Source organism: Trematosphaeria pertusa (assembly GCF_010094035.1).
Source record: "Trematosphaeria pertusa strain CBS 122368 unplaced genomic scaffold BU26scaffold_8, whole genome shotgun sequence".
In the NCBI taxonomy this organism is placed as follows: domain Eukaryota; kingdom Fungi; phylum Ascomycota; class Dothideomycetes; order Pleosporales; family Trematosphaeriaceae; genus Trematosphaeria; species Trematosphaeria pertusa.
Window position 1 is genome coordinate 711,015 of NW_022987219.1, and position 18,112 is coordinate 729,126.

At 52.4% G+C, this 18,112-nt stretch overlaps 5 protein-coding genes across 5 annotated transcripts; 2 read left to right on the forward strand and 3 right to left on the reverse strand.

Moving 5' to 3' along the window:
• Positions 1-1,299: 1,299 nt before the first annotated feature.
• Positions 1,300-3,431, forward strand: BU26DRAFT_605586 (uncharacterized protein). Its single transcript, XM_033835604.1, has 3 exons — positions 1,300-2,018; positions 2,065-3,130; positions 3,178-3,431. Exons 1-3 carry the CDS (start codon positions 1,431-1,433, stop codon positions 3,192-3,194), a joined length of 1,671 nt encoding a protein of 556 aa, XP_033683053.1. The 5' UTR covers positions 1,300-1,430; the 3' UTR covers positions 3,195-3,431.
• A 146-nt stretch (positions 3,432-3,577) lies between these two features.
• Positions 3,578-11,693, reverse strand: BU26DRAFT_458121 (uncharacterized protein). The gene is made up of 10 exons (XM_033824965.1): positions 11,577-11,693; positions 11,382-11,526; positions 11,065-11,333; positions 10,675-11,014; positions 10,383-10,630; positions 9,716-10,334; positions 9,497-9,659; positions 4,880-9,446; positions 4,503-4,823; positions 3,578-4,452 (listed from the first exon to the last, which is right to left on the reverse strand). Exons 1-10 carry the CDS (start codon positions 11,670-11,672, stop codon positions 3,610-3,612), a joined length of 7,611 nt encoding a protein of 2,536 aa, XP_033683054.1. The 5' UTR covers positions 11,673-11,693; the 3' UTR covers positions 3,578-3,609.
• A 729-nt stretch (positions 11,694-12,422) lies between these two features.
• Positions 12,423-13,450, forward strand: BU26DRAFT_605588 (uncharacterized protein; the record flags this gene model as incomplete). Its single annotated transcript, XM_033835605.1, has 4 exons — positions 12,423-12,475; positions 12,608-12,705; positions 12,786-12,863; positions 12,921-13,450. 4 exons carry the CDS (start codon positions 12,423-12,425, stop codon positions 13,448-13,450), a joined length of 759 nt encoding a protein of 252 aa, XP_033683055.1.
• Positions 13,451-13,869: 419 nt separating this feature from the next.
• BU26DRAFT_485476 (putative multidrug resistance protein fnx1) lies at positions 13,870-15,862 on the reverse strand (the record flags this gene model as incomplete). The annotated part of the gene is made up of 7 exons (XM_033825882.1): positions 15,666-15,862; positions 15,482-15,615; positions 15,306-15,429; positions 15,050-15,256; positions 14,651-15,001; positions 14,227-14,594; positions 13,870-14,177 (listed from the first exon to the last, which is right to left on the reverse strand). The coding sequence occupies exons 1-7, from the start codon at positions 15,782-15,784 to the stop codon at positions 13,870-13,872; spliced, it is 1,611 nt and encodes a 536-aa protein (XP_033683056.1). The 5' UTR covers positions 15,785-15,862.
• Positions 15,863-16,331: 469 nt separating this feature from the next.
• BU26DRAFT_551453 (uncharacterized protein) lies at positions 16,332-17,971 on the reverse strand. Its single transcript, XM_033832103.1, has 4 exons — positions 17,586-17,971; positions 17,436-17,533; positions 16,942-17,377; positions 16,332-16,893 (listed from the first exon to the last, which is right to left on the reverse strand). Exons 1-4 carry the CDS (start codon positions 17,773-17,775, stop codon positions 16,511-16,513), a joined length of 1,107 nt encoding a protein of 368 aa, XP_033683057.1. The 5' UTR covers positions 17,776-17,971; the 3' UTR covers positions 16,332-16,510.
• Positions 17,972-18,112: the final 141 nt, after the last annotated feature.

The following is an 18,112-nucleotide window of genomic DNA, read 5'->3' on the forward strand; positions in this document are numbered from 1 at the left end:
CATGTTGTGCTTGGATGTAGTAGTAGGAGATGGCACAGCGGGGGCGCACTGCGCCGCACGCCTTAGCATTGCTGTGCCACAACAACGGCTCAGGTGTTCATCAGCCAGGTGCTTGTCCACATTCTTGGGTTATTCTATCCCGAACGGGTGGAGAGGGGGATGGCAGAACTCCACGGCGATGAAAAAGGATTATTTATACCTAGGTTCGGGATGTGAGGCTAACCGTGTTGGGAAGTGGAACCGGCGCTCGCTCGCTCTGTCATCTATACAACTGCACCTGCTGCCCCCGTCGTTGCTACCATCCGATCTCATACAATCGGGTGGAGCCGCACGAGTAGGTTTCCGCCTTTGAACTGGATAGCTTATTGCTGAGCTTCGCTGTGAAAGGCACTCACTGATGCACGATAGGCGCAAGACCGCATCCAACAATCCGGCGACCCATTTCTCCTAAAAACCCCCACTTGGCGTGAAGCCATCGCGCAAGGCATAATTTCAGGCCCATTCGCAGAGGACTGGGCTGATCATTCATTCCAAACGCACATAATACCAGTTTGGATACGGATCCAGTACAGCTTGTACCTGGCTTCTCATCTCATCTCCTCGGGCTTCACTGCATTTTTTCGAACGCCCGACTATGCCCAAAGGTCAGAGCAGGGTTCGATTGGCGCTTCACGGTTGCAATACGACAGAGCAGAGCGACGCATCGATCGAGGCGATTTTGTGAATGGGCCAGAGGAATGCTGGAGCTTGAAGACCGGGATGTGAGCGACGAGATGCCGTGACGCTTAACGCTTAACGCTTAACGCTTAACGCTTAACGATTTAGATATCTGCCCAAGTTTGGTACCACGTTGAATGCCGGCGTCGAGGTGATCTAGCGACGGGCCGCTACACGTCCCGCTAGCATACTTACTCTTGACGGACACTGCAAGAGCCTGACCAATAACTACGCGTGACCCGATCCGGCGATTCGACACGAGGAATGGCTGCAATGCTACCGACTAGCTGGGATGCCATGCAGGTTAGTCAAAACGGGTAATCGTCCACACTTCCACGCCCAACACGCCACAGCACTGAAATTTGATAGGTTGCGAATCCTCTTCTATACGATTATAAGTTACACCACATCCCATCTACGTATTCTGCCTACATTTCCGGTCGTTCATCTTCTCATCAATTTTCGGCCCCCATGCAGTTGGGGTCCCAGCTCGGTTAGGATCAGCGTTTCGGACGACGCCACGCTGTAGCATCTCGCATTTCTCCGACCACTACAGTCGCTTGACCACCAAAACTGTGTTACCACATCTGTAAGGCCGCCCATATGACGCAATATTCGATCACGGTCTCCAGAGTCGATGGAGAGCTTCAAAAGGGCCTTTTGAAGATTTGCTCTCCACCTGCTTCTCTCCAAGCACATTCCCAGCCGTCAGCATGGCCAAAAGCGCGCAGGGAGGCATATTTTGCTACGACATTGGCAACACAACCAAGGGATTCGACTGCTGCTTTCCAGACAACCAAGGCGCCCAAATATGCAGCGACACTTTCCTGGCCAACACTCACACGACCTTCTCCTGCCTAAAAGACGGCGACTGCATCGCGGCCTGTCGCAATGTTTCTTCCATCTACGTATCTCTCAACCAAATCGATCCATACCAGGGCGATGGACAGGGCCCTATCCATCGATATCAAACATGCGCCAATGTACCCGCCATGGCCGGCTATCTGTCACAGGAGAACGTGCTGGAACCGAACATTTCGTCCGCGATTGCGCAACATATGCCCGTGCATACCTCAGTCGATGACTTGATGAACATCACGTCGGGGGTTACCGAGTGCTTGACTGCGACTTGCCACAATGCGAGGAATGATGCAAATTGCAGTACGCCGTGCGCAGCGGTTAATCTGCTCTTGAATTACACGACGCCAAATGTAACGGGCATCAATGAGTGCCTGGGCGAGCTGTGCAATGGCCGGTACAACTCGTTGCCTTTTGCGGATGCGGACGTTGTTGGGATTGGGGTAAGCACAAACCCTACGATATTGGCGTTCACTCCTAATAGCACAGGTCTTTGCTTCCTATCTCATGCAATGCATGTTCGTCGTCGTACTCTGGCTCGGCCTTTCCGGGTTCGAATTCTACAACCACTGCCGCCGCCGCCGTCGCCACGCACATCTAGCGTCAACCCCAGAACGCATGCCTGAAAAGCCAAAACCCGACCAGCCGGGCCAACCCACGCCGCCAGAAGCCCCAGAAGCCCCAGAGCCGCTCATCCACCAACGCACCTTTGAAGCCTTTCTCGTCGAATTTCACAAATCCCAGTGCTACTTCAGCGCTACCATCCAAATTGCCTCCCTCGCCTACGGCATCTTCACCACCGACATGCTCATCACCTTTATGCTCACGCCCCTCGCGACCAACGGCGTGCTCCCCGTCGTCTTCGCCTTCGTCCTGCTCTTCCGCTGCGGCAAGTCGACCATGGACGCCACCATCCTCACAACCTTCACCTGGCTCCTCGCCTCCATTGTGTACTGGATCCTGTACTCCAACATCATCCCCATCAACCAGGACATCAGAGGCGACCAGAAAAGATATCGCGCGTACCAGCAATTCATGTACAAGCTGAGCGCTCTTGACGCATGCGGGGGGTTCTCGGCGCTGGCGGTTTGCCCGGACAATTTCTACCTGGGAAGAGATGACATCTTTGCCGCGAGCCATAATCTGCGGGTGCTGACACCGATTATCTGGACCTTCTCGACGGTGTGCCTACTCGCCACCCTAGCCGGCAAGTTGACCAAATGGCGCCGTGGGCGAGGCTATCAGAGCGCCCAGCAGAGCGAAGTCGACGCCGCCGAAGAGGGAACCTCCACCGGCCGTCCTACCGGAGACCACCACCCACCCTTTTTCCGCTCGCGTCTCGGCGCCTCGATCACGTACTGGCTCGTTACGTTCTGCTTTCTCGCCGGCATCGGCATGCAGATGTCGCTGCTTTCTATTGGGACGAGCTTGCATATGATGAATAGGATGCATTGGAGTTTTGGACAGATTGTCGCGGTGACGATTTGGGCGCCGCCGTTGCTGGGGTATTTGTATGATGAGTTGAAGGAGATTTTGAGGACGAGGTGGGGCGTTGGTGAGTAGTTTTATTTTACGTTGAGGATCTATACTGATGGTGACTAGGGGATATTCCGAGATAAGTGAATAAGATCTTCGAAGGAGGTGTGCTACTATCCTTGATCTTGATGGCGTTCTCCAAAACGGGTTCCTAAATACCCCCATTCGTACTTTGCCCACTGGCGGCGGAATTTGTTCAGGTCACGTTCCTCACGCTGGGATCGCAGTGAACTGCTCAATGTTATAGCAGAAGCTAGACCTTAGCGCGGCTGAAAGTGTTAATGCGATTCTTTTCAGCGTCTTGCTGGCGCGTTTTGCCGACTCGATGAATGCAGCTCTTACAGAATGCAGTCGTTGATACTATGGCAGTGGTAACCAACAGCGCCTCTTTCGAGTTCCCAATCACCGAAAGAGCGAAGGCAAAGAGGAACGGGTCCGCGTCCCGCATCAAACCCGTAAAATCCTGCCGGCTAACTTACTCATAACACCCTAGCATACCTACTCTAAGCTACCGCTACCAAGCTTCTCTGCCACCGACGAACCCAGCGCCTCGATTGCCCCTCCTCCCAAAATCTCGAATATAGGCACGTCGGTTCCCAGGGCCTTTAGGAACCAGTTCCGCAACTCTACTGCAACCAGCGAGTCTACACCATGGGCATGCATCGGCTTCCCTGCATCGATATCTTCGAGCGGGCGAGAGAGGATACAGGACAGCTTCTCGCGGATAGCGTGCGTGATGACAGTGATTGCTTCCGTGCGGGTTTTTGCGGCACTAAGAGCACCGGAAAGGTCGGTGTTGGATGTAGAAGGTGGAGTACCCGCATTACTGTTGGTGGATTTGATCTGACGAAGCTGAGAGAACATCGGCCTGTCCACCCACGAAGGAAGCTCCTCTCCCTTGGCCGTGATATCCCTTGGGAGCGAAAGACCCATGACGATCTGGCTCTTCATTTCCTCAATGCTCAGGTCCGGATTGCAATAGTACTCCAACACGGTAAACAGATCCGTCTGAGACATTGGGAGCAGCTTTTTAAACCTCACATACTGGTCCAACGTGTCCTGGTGGTTTGTGAAATAACCTTCATCATTCATGACGCTGAGGTTGAAGGACACGGCTTTTTGACCGCAAGAGAGTCGGAAGGCGGCTAAGGCGTCTTGGTAGGTGTTACCGGCGGCGTAATTGGCTTGGCCACCGGAGCCAATGATGCCGCTCGCAGAGGAGAGCAGGATAAAGAAGTCAAGGTCTGGCGGCAGGGTTATATGCAGATTCCAGGAGCCGTGTACTTTTGGCGTGATCGCAGCCGTCCAATCTGTATAGGCCATGGATGGGAAAAGAGCGTCCTACAAGTAAGATTAGCACCAAGCACGCCACATGAGCAGATATTACGCACCCGGATGACCATGGCACCTTGGATACAGCCCCTAATGGGTGGCATATTCGTAGTTGCAAAATCGAGGGCTCTGCGAAGAGCGCAGACATCGGTAATATCGCAGGCCGGAGCTTCGACACGAACACCGATCGAATGCATTTCGGCGATGAAGACTTTGGCCTCTTCTGTGTGCGCACCTTGCCTAGAGAGCAGGAATAGATTCCGGGCGCCCTTATCGCACATCCACCTGGCAATGCTTCTGCCCTGGCCGCCCAGGCCGCCAGAGATTACATATGTCGCATCAGCTCGGAAGCACAACCCGCAAGATGGAGACATATATGCCTATAGTCGAGTTAGTGTCTAAATAGGCACTCTGAGGATTTCTTGGTAAGACTCACCGGAACAATGGCATTTTGATCAACGTCGATAGCAGCGCATCCTGCATTCAGCCCACTCTGAAGATACCGGAAAGCATCTTCAACCTCATGAATCGGGAAGACGCGGAGCGGGGACGCGACGCTGATTTGCTTTCGCGCGAGCAAATTCACCACCGCGGCCAACGCCTTTTGGATGAGCCGTGGCCGTTCCCTGGTCATTGCCGCAATATCGACGGCAGAGAAAGACACATTTTTCGCGAACTGAAACATGGGTAGCTTCTCATGCGAGAAGATATCTCGCTTCCCTATCTCGAGGAATCGTCCATAGGGAGCGATGCAGCCCCACGATGCTCGTAGCTCATCCCCAGCAAGTGAGTTGAGTATCAGATCGACACCGCGACCGCCGGTACGGCGCCTGATACCGTGGGCAAACGACGCATCCCGGCTATAGAAGATGTTGCCATCCGGGATGCCGTATGTGGACATAACCAATTCTTTCTTGTGCTGGCTTCCGACGGTGACGAAGACTTCCGCCTTGATATGTTGAGCGATCTGAATTGCAGCTTGTCCAGTACCGCCAGCACCAGCGTGAATAAGGACGGACTCGCCCTCAGTTAGCCGACCGACTTCGATCAACGCATGATAGGCCGTCACGAAGTTAGTTGGAACCTTGGCAGCCTCAAGAAAGCCGATTCCGTCCGGAAGTTTCGCTACGAGTGCCTCCTCACAGCGAATGGTGCTTCGATAGGTATCGAGCGCGGCCACCATCACTCTATCGCCAACGGAGACGCTGCAGGCTGAGCCAGCTCTTTCCACGATACCCGCACACTCGGTTCCAAGTGTGTCATCAGAGACTCGACCTAGTGCAACCAAGCAGTCTTTGAAATTCACGCCAACGGCCTTGACACGTACTTCCACTTCTCCTGGCCCCAGATCCTGCGGCAGTGTGTCGCCTTGCACAAAGCGAAGGCTGTCGAGCAGTCCAGGGGTTTGCACAGTCAACCGAAGATTCCCGTCGCCAAAAACAACATTGCGTTGGACTATGCCCGCGTCCTGCTCGGAAATCTGTTCGTTGAGATGCACGTCTTCTTCCACTCGCGGGATCTGCAGTACTCCGTTCTTCTCAACAATCTCTGGTTCTAAACCCCTGGAAGGAGACAGGCAGTGCCGGATGACTCGTTTAAAGTTCATCCTTTGAGTTTCCAAAGGTGATGACACAGGGGCTTCGAAAACCGTGAAGTTCAGCAACGCGTTTTCGGACCGAAGTGTTCTTGCGAGCCCGTAGATGGTGCTTGTGCAAGGATTCGAATGGCTAGCACCAATGGAGGAGACCCAAAGAATGTTTGAAGCTCGACTGAGGCACTGGCGGAGATTTGCAAAGTCAGAGGCTGAAAGACTCTGGAGTAACGGCTTCACAGGGTTGTCGAAGACGATAAGCAGTTGGCTGGATAGGTTCGCTTCGATGCTTATGGACGTGAGGTCTGCCCGCGTGGATGCAGCACCGCTGCTCTTTAGGAGCTCCTGACATAGTTCCACGCGATCACTATCGACTCCGGGCGTTGCAGCAATCAGTGCGGAAAGTACCTCGTGACCTTCCGGAGACGGTTCGGTATCCAACTTTGTGGAGACCAAGAGCGAGAGAAGGCGGTGTTCTTCGTCCTGCGTGTCCCAGAAGACATGGTCGACTCCACTAAATCCGTTCGAAATAAGGACTTCATGCCACTCCTCTGGGGTCAGACAAGGGCTGAGCCGTTCCTGTCGATGTTTTTCTTTGCTCAGCCACCACCCAGGAAGCAGACCAAAAACGAAGCCTGCGACTAATCCATCAGGCGCAGTGACCTCCATTGCAACGAGTTTTCCTCCTGGCTTCAACAGTTTCCGCAGGTTTGCTAGTGTTTCATCCAAGGATGAGGTTGCGTGAAGTACGAGGGAGGCGATAATGAGATCAAAGGATTCGGATTCAAAGCCCTGATCCAACGGATCTTGCTCGATGTTGAATGTCTGATAGTCCATGTTCGGAAAGGCTCCGAAGAAGTTCTGCGCGTGGCCAAAGAACGAGGGGGAAATATCGGTGAAGCAGTACCTGGAGTACCTCGCAGTATATCCACTTGATCCCGGTCGGGCAAGGGTCTTCATGATGTGCTTTGTTGCTCCACCAGTTCCTGCGCCGACTTCTAGAACGGTGAGCGAAGGGTTCTTGTGCGTCAAGAGATCCAGATATCGTCCCAAAGGGACCATGTAGGCCGCGAACTCGAGAACACATTCGTAAAAATCTGGCATATCATTGTCTTGGAAAAGAACTCCAAGCGGATCTGAATGGCCACCTAAAATATTCTTGAGCTCCTCACCGGCTCGATAGTAGATCTTACTGATCTTTGGATGTTGATTGCGGACGCGGTGATGAATACGTTTGAAAGCGTCTCGTCCTTGCGGATTTCCATCGAGATGAGCAGCTTTTACACAACGATTCTCAAGCTGCTTCTTCATCCACCGATAGTAGTTGTTCAGGTGGCCCTCGCATAGTGCGAGCTCTGATTCGGCGAGCTCCTGCTGCGCATCCTGGAGAAAGGTGTACAGAACGATGTCCAGCTCCCCAAAGTAACGCCCTAGGTCGTTTGCTGCGGGTTCACTTTCAGAAAGGAGCTCTTCGAGCTTCGCAGGATCTAGGCGGTCGATATCGGGCTTGTAGACCATGTTCCAGCAGAGTCTCTTGGTGGCGGTGGAAGGAGTGGGCAATGCGTCAAGCCCATCTCCTATAGAGGTTGTTTCGATCCTTTCCACCAGCACGCGAAGTGCTTTGTCCTGGGATAAGGCTGCGATATCCGAAGTCGTATTGCGGAAGCCAGTCTTCTGAATTTTGACGGCGACGTGAACGCTGTCGGCATCTTTACGCAGGAGACCATCCTTCGAAATCCACATTTTATTGATCCGGGTAGGGATATGGGTTGAAAAATTGGTCTCTTGCCCGCCTTGAGTGACTCCGGGAAGCATAATTTGTAAGATACCGTCCAGGGTCGCCGGATGGACAACGGCAGGGCTTTCTGAACCTTGCGTTTCGAGTATCGCTACCTTTGCAGTGGCCTCGCCCGATGAGGAGTGTTTTGATGCCTTGATACGTGCGAAGCTTGGGCCGAAGTGATAGCCACGATGCCATAGGCGGGCATATAGGGTAGACCCATTGATCTTGGCGATACAGCGCCTAGATACGGCATCAAAATGGGCGGTAGTGCGTGCGCTGAGGTATGATTCCTCATTTTTACGGTCGATTTCGTTGGAAGAGGTGTCTCTATGGATGGTTCGTATCACGCCGCGGCTCACTTCATTCCACTCTGTTTGGTAGACCCTTAAACACCACTTGTACTTGGGCCCAATCCTTGATTGAGTGGACTTGTGTGGCGTCATCTGGAGCTGAACTTCGACCCCTTCAGAATTACTCGAGAGCTCTAGAGCCGAGTGGAAAATGGCGTCGCTAATCTCGAATGCGAAGACTTCAGCGCCTCCGGCAAGTTGTGCTGCAGCCTCGATGGCCATAGTGAGCATTCCTGCAGCAGGGAAGATGGTCCTTCCGTTGATCTTGTGATCATGTATCCATGAAGAGTCGTTCGGTTTCAGAATATGACGCCATCGAGCATCCAAGGGATTCCAATCGGGGACGGGACTGCCGAGGAAGAGGTTCCTCGCAAATTCGCGGAAACGGATGCCTCGACTTATTCTAGATTCCCACCAAAATGACTGAGTGTGATCGAAAGGATAGTTGGGAAGATCCGTTAATGCAATCGCTCTTGACAACCCCGGTTGGGCAGCAAGGTTCAATTTCGAGAGGCTCACTTGGTAACCCGCACAGTGCAACTGAGCCACGGCGCTCAAGAAGCTTCCACGACTGTCTCGCTTACGAATCAAGGTGGGGATGTAACTGATACTGTTGCCATGCACAAGTTCTCGTAGGGTATCGCGAATCGGTCCGGAAAGCGTTGCATGTGGGCCAATCTCCAGAATATGCGAAGTCCAGGGAACATCTCGATGGGACAGGTCGAGTTTGTTTGGAAGCCGTTTGGCACGTTCGGCACATGCCAACCGGACTGAGTCAAGGAATTTGACTGGCGATACCATGTTTCGAACCCAATATGCTGGATCTCGAAGGGTTTCCGACGACACGCGCTCGCCTGTGACAGAAGAGACCATATTCGTATGCGCGTGGGGATGCGAAGCGCCCGCATCGATAGTCCCAATTGATTGAAGATACGAGTCTGCAATCAAATTCATATGTGGACCGTGATATGCAACGGGTACCTTTAGTAGGCGAACGAATATGGATTCTTGCTCGAGCCTTGCGGCAAGAGCTTCGACGTGCTCTCGCCTACCAGAAACCGTGACATTTGTTGGACTATTCTCGCATGCGACAACGAGATCTCCGCAGCCGAGTTGTTCAGTGATGTAACGAAGGTGGTTATCCGCCTCTGACTGGGACAGACCCACGGAAACCATGGCGCCTTCGATATCGGACTTGGCTGCGAGCCGCTGGGAACATACACCACGGTCATAGGCTAGCTTCCAAGCGGATTCGCGGCTAATTGCTCCTGCAGCATATCTCCTGACTGTTAGCATTCATGTCAACCATGCAGTAGTGTGTCTACCCACCCAGCTGCGATTTCACCAGATGAATGACCAATCACCACGGACGGCCGAATATTGATGGAAGCTAGGAGATCTACCAGAGCAACTTGAAGAATAGTGCATACTGGCTGGGCAAATCCCGGCTCGTCGATCCTAGCCTGAGACTCGAGTTCTCCAAGCAACGCACCTTGGGAGAGTACCATTAGCAAGCCCTTAGATGTGCAGGGTCGCAGCACCACTTACCAGCTAGATGCAGAAAGCAGCCAACACCCATGAGATAGGATATTGCGTCCTGGATGCTCTGGCGAAAGACGTCGTAAACAAACAGCTCTCGCCCCATACCTAACCACTGAGCGCCTTGCCCAGTGAAGACGAATGAGAGCGAGAGCTCCGAGGAAGGACGTGAGTAAACAGGCCTAGATATGTCGAGGTTGCCGAAGTCCTGGAAAGGGTAAGCGACGGCGAATGACCTCCAGCGGAGAAGAGAGCGCCTCTGGAGCAAGGTATGGGCAAGCGAGAGCAACATCCGCGCGTCCCTTTCGCAGAGACTCTTCCTATACATTGACAACATCTCGGACAGACTCCACTCATTCCCGGCAGACCACGCAAGTACAACGGGAGTGGTTACGCTTATAGGGCTAGAAGCTGAGGCGCGGCTAGTAACATCTCCAGGCTTTTCCACCCGGTCAACATGATCGGGAACGGTTACTCTGGTGCAATGATTTCCTCTCAAGCCATGTCGTCGCATGTAGTGATAAGCGTCGTCAAGTACAACGTGCGAATTGGTGCCGCCGAATCCGAAGGAGTTGACGGAAGCACGACGAAGACCTCTACCAGGCCATGGAGTGGGCTCGAATGGGAACTGTGAGTACCATTAGCCCAATGGCCCATGCGCTACTGATGACATTACCTTGATATTGAGAAAAGCCAGATCAATCTCTGGATTAACTTTTTCAAAGCATGCTAGTGGGGGAATGATGCCGCGCTCTAGGATGAGTACGGTCTTAATGAGACCTGCGATGCCTGCGGCTCCTTCCAAGTGCCCGAAATTGGCCTTGAGAGAAGATACGTAAACAGCTTCTGCCTTGGACCTGCCAGCTGAGAACGATGTGCCGATTGCCATGGCCTCCAATGGATCACCCACAGGTGTACCAGTGCCTAAGAGGTTAGCGAGCGAGCGAGAACCAGGAAGCAGCATATACCATGAGCTTCAATGTAACGAGTCTCGCTCATATCCAACCCGGCCCTACGGTACGTATCTGAAATCAGCCGCGCCTGCGCGGCCTTGCTCGGTTGAGCCAGTGGCGTGTTCCCATCTTGATTAGAACCTGTGGCACGGATGACCGCCCTGACAGTGTCGCCATCTCGAACTGCATCAGAGAGTCGTTTGACGATTACGACTCCAAAGCCCTCACCACGAGCATAACCGTTTGCCCTATGATCGAAGCTATGACAGACACCGTCTGGAGATAGGAACCCCATGTTGGAAAGACCGATGGTCAGGTCAGGCGAGACGATTAAGTTGCACCCTGCTACAATGCCCTGCAAGATTATTAACTTATGAGATAATGTCGTAAGAGTTGGATACTGACCATTGAACTTTGCCTAAGTCGGAGCGACTGGCACGCCTGATCGAGAGCCACAAGGCTACTTGAACATGCTGTGTCAATAGTCGCGCTAGGTCCAGTCAAATTGTAGAAGGAGCTAATGCGATTGGATAGCATTGCTGCAGCAACGCCCGTTGCCGCATATTTTGGCATCATCTCGGGGTCCTTTCCCATCAGCATGAGATAATCGGCGGTGAAGCAACCCGTATGAACAGAGGTGGCAGTGCCATGTATCTTCTCAATGGGAACTCCCGCTGGAGACTAGTCAAGCGATATTCAATAGATGAGGTAGAATTTCATACCGTTCTCGAGAGCTTGATATGTCGTCTCGAGAAGGCCACGCTGCTGTGGGTCCATGGCCGCAGCTTCAGCAGCAGTCAACCCAAAGAAGGTCGAATCGAACGCCGCCAAATCTTCCTTGACAAAATGAGCTCTCTTAGCTCGAATCTGCATTGATAGTTAACATAATGAGTCTGATTGTCAACTTCGGTACGTACCGTTCCCGTGGCTCCGGAGTCTGCGCTGTAGTGTGCAGCGTGGTGGATCCTTTCTTCAGGGAAGCAAGAAGCGGTAGAACAACCTTCTATCATCATGCTCCAAAAAGAATCGACGGAGTCAGCATCTCCTGGGAGCTTGAGAGAAAGCCCAATGATGGCAATCGGTTCTGCTGCTGGCTGAACATGGCTAAGGGTGTCTTCATTCCCAGGAAAAGATACCTCGGAGCCCGACGAAGACAGCGACAGTGGCGTATCTGGAGATGAGCACCTTTCCGAGGAGGATGCAGTAGTCGGTCCCATGGTAGCTTCGAGCAGGTAGAACCTGTGGTGTTCGTCTAGGCACTGTACGTTCAGCTAATGTGAGAGATCTAGAGAGCTAGAAGGGGCTATTCAGTGGAGCAGAAAAGAAAGCAAGCGGGGGGATCTGGATGACTTTTCAGCAATGTAGCCAAATCCAAGGTCCACAAAGCATTCAGATGTGCCAATGGTTGCGCTTTCCTAGCCTTCATAGACCGAAGCATCAAGCTTCAGGGCAAGGAATTCATGCCTCTCGTACCACAGAACACCCTAGACCTGCTAGTGAACCAATGAAAGAGGCTGTATCGAGAACACATGATGACCGATATGAAGCAAAGATGGCGAACCGAACGAGGCCCTAGATAATCTTACACTGCATACAGTCACCCATAGGGCAAATCTGCAATCAGTGATCTCCCAGACGAGGATTTTCGGACTCCGTGGAATAATTGGATTGCAGATATTCCGACGACTGTGCCACTGGCTGGGAGGGTCTGGGGGCAAAATCTCCGTTCAATCCGTCGAATGAGTTTGTCGTACTGTCCATAAATGGCCCAATTCTGCAACGGGAACGGCGCGTTCCTACCGAGAAGCATCGGCGCGTAAGGCTTTTTTCCTGCACAGTTGTGTTAGTACACTCCAATTGGTCCCAAGGGAAACGGGCTGATACGCAGAAGCACCCCACCCCTGAACTGCGTAACTTCTGCGGCGTGAATTCGCACTGATTTAACCAGCCGCGGGGGTTCCTACGTCCCAGACACAACATTCCACACCATTCGGACCCAGAAAGATGCGCTTCCTGTGTCTCCATGGAAAGGGCACCAACTCCCAGGTGCTAGAGGGCCAATTAGGCACGTACAATCCACAGTGCCACGATGATCAATAGCTAACTGGCAACTTCGATGCAAATAGGCGCAATACAATATCAACTCGGTGACGGTCATAGCTTTGAGTTTGTCGAGGGGACCGTATCCGAGGAAGCTGCTCCAGGTATGGCCGCCTCTAACATCTGACCTAGAACATGAAATATGTACTAAACTCGGGCAGAAATACAGGCGCTCTTCGCATCAGCAGACCAATACTTTGGCTATTTCGACGAACGCTCCCCAGAGTCCTGCTTGGCTGCACTGAACAACCTCGAGCGCTATATCGACATTCAAGGGCCATTCGAAGGCATCGTTGCGTTCTCCCAAGGAGGAGCACTCGCCTCAACACTCCTGGTTCGCTATGCAAGACGGTCCACGGCGATAAGCCCCCTGAAAGTTGTCGTTTTCTTCTCCGGTGGCGTACCCGCCGATCCCGATGATCTTGAACGGGGCATTGTGAGGGCATTGGACCACAGCGCCGTAGGGGAAGCAATCAAGATCCCAACGGCGCACATCTGGGGCGTAACGGAACGGGGAGAACTAGATTGGCCCCCGAAGTTGCGGGACCTGTGCATGAAAGAGACACGAGAGGAATTCCAGCATGGAGGAGGCCACGAAATCCCAGGAAGCAAGGATCGTGCAGCGGTAACCCGTGCGGTGCAGGCGATGCGGCGAGCAATCTGGAGGGCCGAAATTGGAATCCGTGAATAGGGCTATTAATGAGGGGTCGATGGAAAATGGAGAGGGACTGGAAGGTGGTGCTGTGCCGCCTGCGGACTGGAATTTAGTGCGGAGCAGCTCTTATCAGAGAGACGACATTGGGTGCGCTGCGCCAGGGGGCACTCGCTCTAATTTGTAGATCGTGCATGAATAATTGGTGATTCCCGGTTATTGAGACATATGTCGCCGGATAATGTATGATGTATGTACGAGGTTTGAGGTGGCATCGGATATTCCGAAGTTCTGACGCTTCTCGCCAAAAGCGCTAGATGAGGCTAACCGAAAGAGGTATCGCTCACCGACGATTCTAAGGTTTGGAACAACCCCGACGCGGACCACCTACGAACCCGCGAACCAAGAGGCCATCAAAGTAAAATGAAAATATTAATCCGAATTCCCCTATTGCTCTTTCAGGCGATCTTGACCTGATCTTCCTGCCACATGAGGAGCGTGGCGAGGACTTCCGCCCCAGCAAATCCCACGAGAATCCGCAACTGCATATTGTACCCCTTCAGGAAGGTTTCCTTGACTTCTGTTCTTACCGGCTCCCCGAGCATTGCGATTGCGTCCGTACTCTGGAAAACCCGAAACAGCTCTTGATCTGTAAGTACTTGGGGCAAGGTACGGTTCAGGTTACTGTTCATCACCGCAGTGATGATAGCTAGGACGAGGGCTCCGCTGAGCATTCGGATCTGAACAACTGCTGAAGTTGAAGTCGCTAGTATAGGCATTAGAAACCGCCAGAATGGGTAACAGCAGGGCCTCACCAAGATCTCTCTTTTCAATCACGAACGGCGTCATCAGGGTGACAACACCAATGGACATGCCGCATCCCAATCCCGTGACGAATTGCAAACCATATTGTCCCTTCCACATTACCCGTTCTAGCGTCAACCTTGACATGAAGGCGAGCCCGAGAGCCTGGAGAAGCGAAGCCACAAACAGCATGTATATAATAGGCATTCGCCGCTTTCCGCATATCGCTGCGGTCAGAAATGCGCCCACAGGAACAGCCATACCGAATGGTATCAGTCGCACTCCAGCATGCCATGGCGACTCATGGTTCACGGCCTGAAAGCGGAGTGGAATCTGGATGATGCAGCTTGTGAAAACGGCACCACAGAGAAACGAGTTTCTAAAGCATACGTCAGTCATCACACACATGCACTAGTCCCGTACGCCTCTACGTACATCAGAATGCCCATAATGACTCGGCTGGTACAGAAGCGCCAAGGGAATACAGGCTCAGGCCTGTTATTCCCCCTTGAAGTAACCGCTCGTTCGTATGAGAGGAATGCAACCCAAGCTAAAAGGGAAACCAGGATGGGAGCGAGTACCTGGGCAGAGATCCATGGCATGAAGTTGCTTGCCTCCTCGAAACCGGTAATGAGGAGAGTGAGCGCAACAAGCATGAGCGCCGCTCCAACTGTGTCGATGTTTCTGAGATCTGTTGGTTTTGCTTTGGTACTTCCGCCATGGTAGGGGAAGCGATTCGGCATGCAAAACACCAAGATGATCAGAGCCATAGCGCCAGCCGGAACGCTGCGATATTGTCAAAGATATGATAAGGTACGGATGGGCCTGGCTTACTTTAAGAGGAAGATCCATCTCCAAGTCGTACTCCTGTTGATCGCGCCCCCAACAAGTGGTCCCGAGAACAACGAGATGGCAAAAAGTGCCGTCACATAGACGGAATATCTGGGATACCTCTGTGGAGGGACCATCTCAAACATCACTATCAGCACTACGGAGTAAACTCCGGATCCTCCTAAGCCTTGGAGAGCCCGTAGAATGATTCTATGGCAAAGATCAGATTTCTCTAAGTGCGTGAGAGGTCGGCCCTTACAGCTGAACCATGGATTGCGCGGCCCCGCATGCTCCGGAGAAGATGGTGAATATGAACAGGCAAGCCAAGAGCACGGATTTCCGTCCAATGCTGTCACTTAGCTTTGCCAATATGACCATGAAGGCTAGTGCAGGTTACTCATCGGTGTTACGTTTGAGTGCACAGTATTGCCATACCGGTGAAAGTTAACAAGTATGCAGTGATGATCCAGCTACTACGTCCAAAGGCATGAAGGTCGTCTGTGATGGACACCAAAGAGGTGCTCACGATGGAAATTTCGAAGTTAACGAGAAAGATTCCCAGGCACAAACTGTGGCGGATTAACTGATGAAGGCTGCGTATAGGTTGGAGAGCTGTTACCCTATGGTAAGAAGGTGTAGCCTAAGCCCCTTGATGTAGTTTGGATTCTCTTCCGGACTTGACTCTGTGACGCGTACCTCCTGAGTCTGCGCTTCAGGTGATTTTGTCGTAGCTTCCATCGTGGGTACAGAAGGGAGCTTCTCCGAGTTTCAACCTATTCGAATAGTGTTTACACACGACTTGACCGGACCGCAAAGTAGCTGTTATGATGGAACAAAATCTGGGATCCCGAGGCTGTACAACGGACTGAGAAGGTTGCTGACCCGCATGAACCCCTCCCTGCTACGCGTATCAGGCAAATGCCCTGTCAAGGTATATTGATTGAACGGCAGATCATCACTACAAGAGTCAGAACATGCAGGATAAGCTTCGGGCGTAAATCCACCCGGCGCAAGAACGCCACGCTCGTATTTCTGCACGTGGGAGGCACAGACGGGCGGGCCGCTCGGCCCAGCTGCAAGCGGTCCTCTTTGCCCCACACGAGTAATATGAGTGTTCCGCGCCAATGGTCAGTCTATTCACCCACCGTACCCATGATCGGGGTTCATGCGAGGTGGAATGGGCCACTTAAAGTCGCGTTATTGCGGCGAAGTTTCACCTAACGGAGTAGAATGCGGCGGTGTGAATGTGGCATGGCAAGCAACCGAATGATCATCAATTTTGATACAGAAAGAGTAACGAACGCCGAAGTAAGCTTCCTCCAATTACCATCTACGTCGCTGGTAAGAATGTACCGTTCTCGCATGGGGTTGTGCGGGTCAACCGAACAGGAATGGACGCAGTTGAGCTTTCGTACACTCGACAACCCGCTGCGCATACTGTAGTGCACAGCTGCATAGTACTGTTCAAACCACGTCCACCTTTCGGGAATAAACAATGCTACCCTTCGGCACATGCAGCGGCTCGCAGTCTTCCTCGTGGCCGCCGATAACACTGGTTATAGTCTGTCCGAGCTTTTTGTCGCTGGAAGCCGGGTATACGCTTTCAATCCCCCTTTCTTTGGAGGTTAGGGAGCCTCCCAGGCCATTCATACGGATGTAGGAAGTGTTCTCTGATTTGTTGTTGCTGGCTCCAAGCATCGAACGGATCGAAGAGGTATAGTGGCTGATGATGTTGCCCGCAGCTCTGGAGATGGTATTCCAAAGAGGTTTGCACACGGGCAGAGAGGCGCAGACGAATGCGGTGACCACGTGGATGTTTAACCATCTCTCAGCTTCGGAGAAGCGCACTGCATCGATCAGCATTGCGAGATGCGAACCGGGTATAGACGACATACCGTATCTGGCATTTGGATTGTAGATGCACCTCAATCGAATGATATTCGTGATGACAACGAAACCCCCGAGAGCGAAAATGCCCGCAACCGCTATCCTGGTGCGCATCGGCAACTGCAGGGCAAGTGCCATGCGTACTGGGAGGAGGAGAATAACCATGTCTATGACCGTGTCGAAGATGCCTGTCACCAAGAACATGACGTTAAAATTCAGACAGGTTCCAACCTTCAGTCTTCGCCAAAACGAGTCAATGGGCTGGCAGGTGAGGAGGTTAACGATTTGAGTAGCGATGAACCAGGCAGTTGCAACAGCCATGACGGCTAAAGAGGCACGCTGGTATCCCTTCGTGATGAAGAAGATGCGGCGGTAGAAGAATAGGACGGACATTTTGACTCCGTACTGCGCAACGAGGACGAAAGTATAGCCAAGGAAGGACGCCTTGTTGCATAGTCAGATAATGAAGGATACCAAAAAGCGGTCAGATTACGCTCCTCACCTCGAGAAAGTGCTCGATCAGCTTTATCTTCTCCGGATGCTCAGAAACCAGCATCAGCATCTCACTCATCTCCATGCCTCCTCCACCTGTAACGCGTCCTAGAACGGTCAGTGAGGAATGAAAGCCATTCAAGCCAGCGGGGACACTCACCCCATTGCATGCATCCGACACTAGTCAAGTAGAACACCAGCGCTACAATACTCCAGTAGTCGTCCGAACGAATGCCTTGCTTGTGCCAAACTTTGCTAAACACTCTGAGGGCAACAGCAAAAGCCGAAATCGAAGCACAAGCAATGTCCGTATCGAATAACGATTGGCCTTTCGCATTTAAGCCGTACATGGTGAAGATTTTTGAAGCAGAAGTCCAACCAAATTGGATGAAGCGAAGTTTGACGATGATCAACTGGTGTTGCGGAAACAAAGGATGAAAACAAGGCTGACGGTTCTTCTATAACCGCTAGCCGAGAAAGAGCTACCCAACGTAGTTGCGATATAGTGGGCCTTCACTCCGGCCATTGCATGGTGGTTTGCGTGGCCTTGAAGACGGTGCAGGAATGCGTGCCCCATCTGTGGGTTTAGGATAAATGGCATTTTCTTGTACTCCCCGAGATGCATGAAATTTGGCTGTGAAAGAGCATGTTGGCGGGGTGGCACAACCCAACCAACTGCGAACTGTG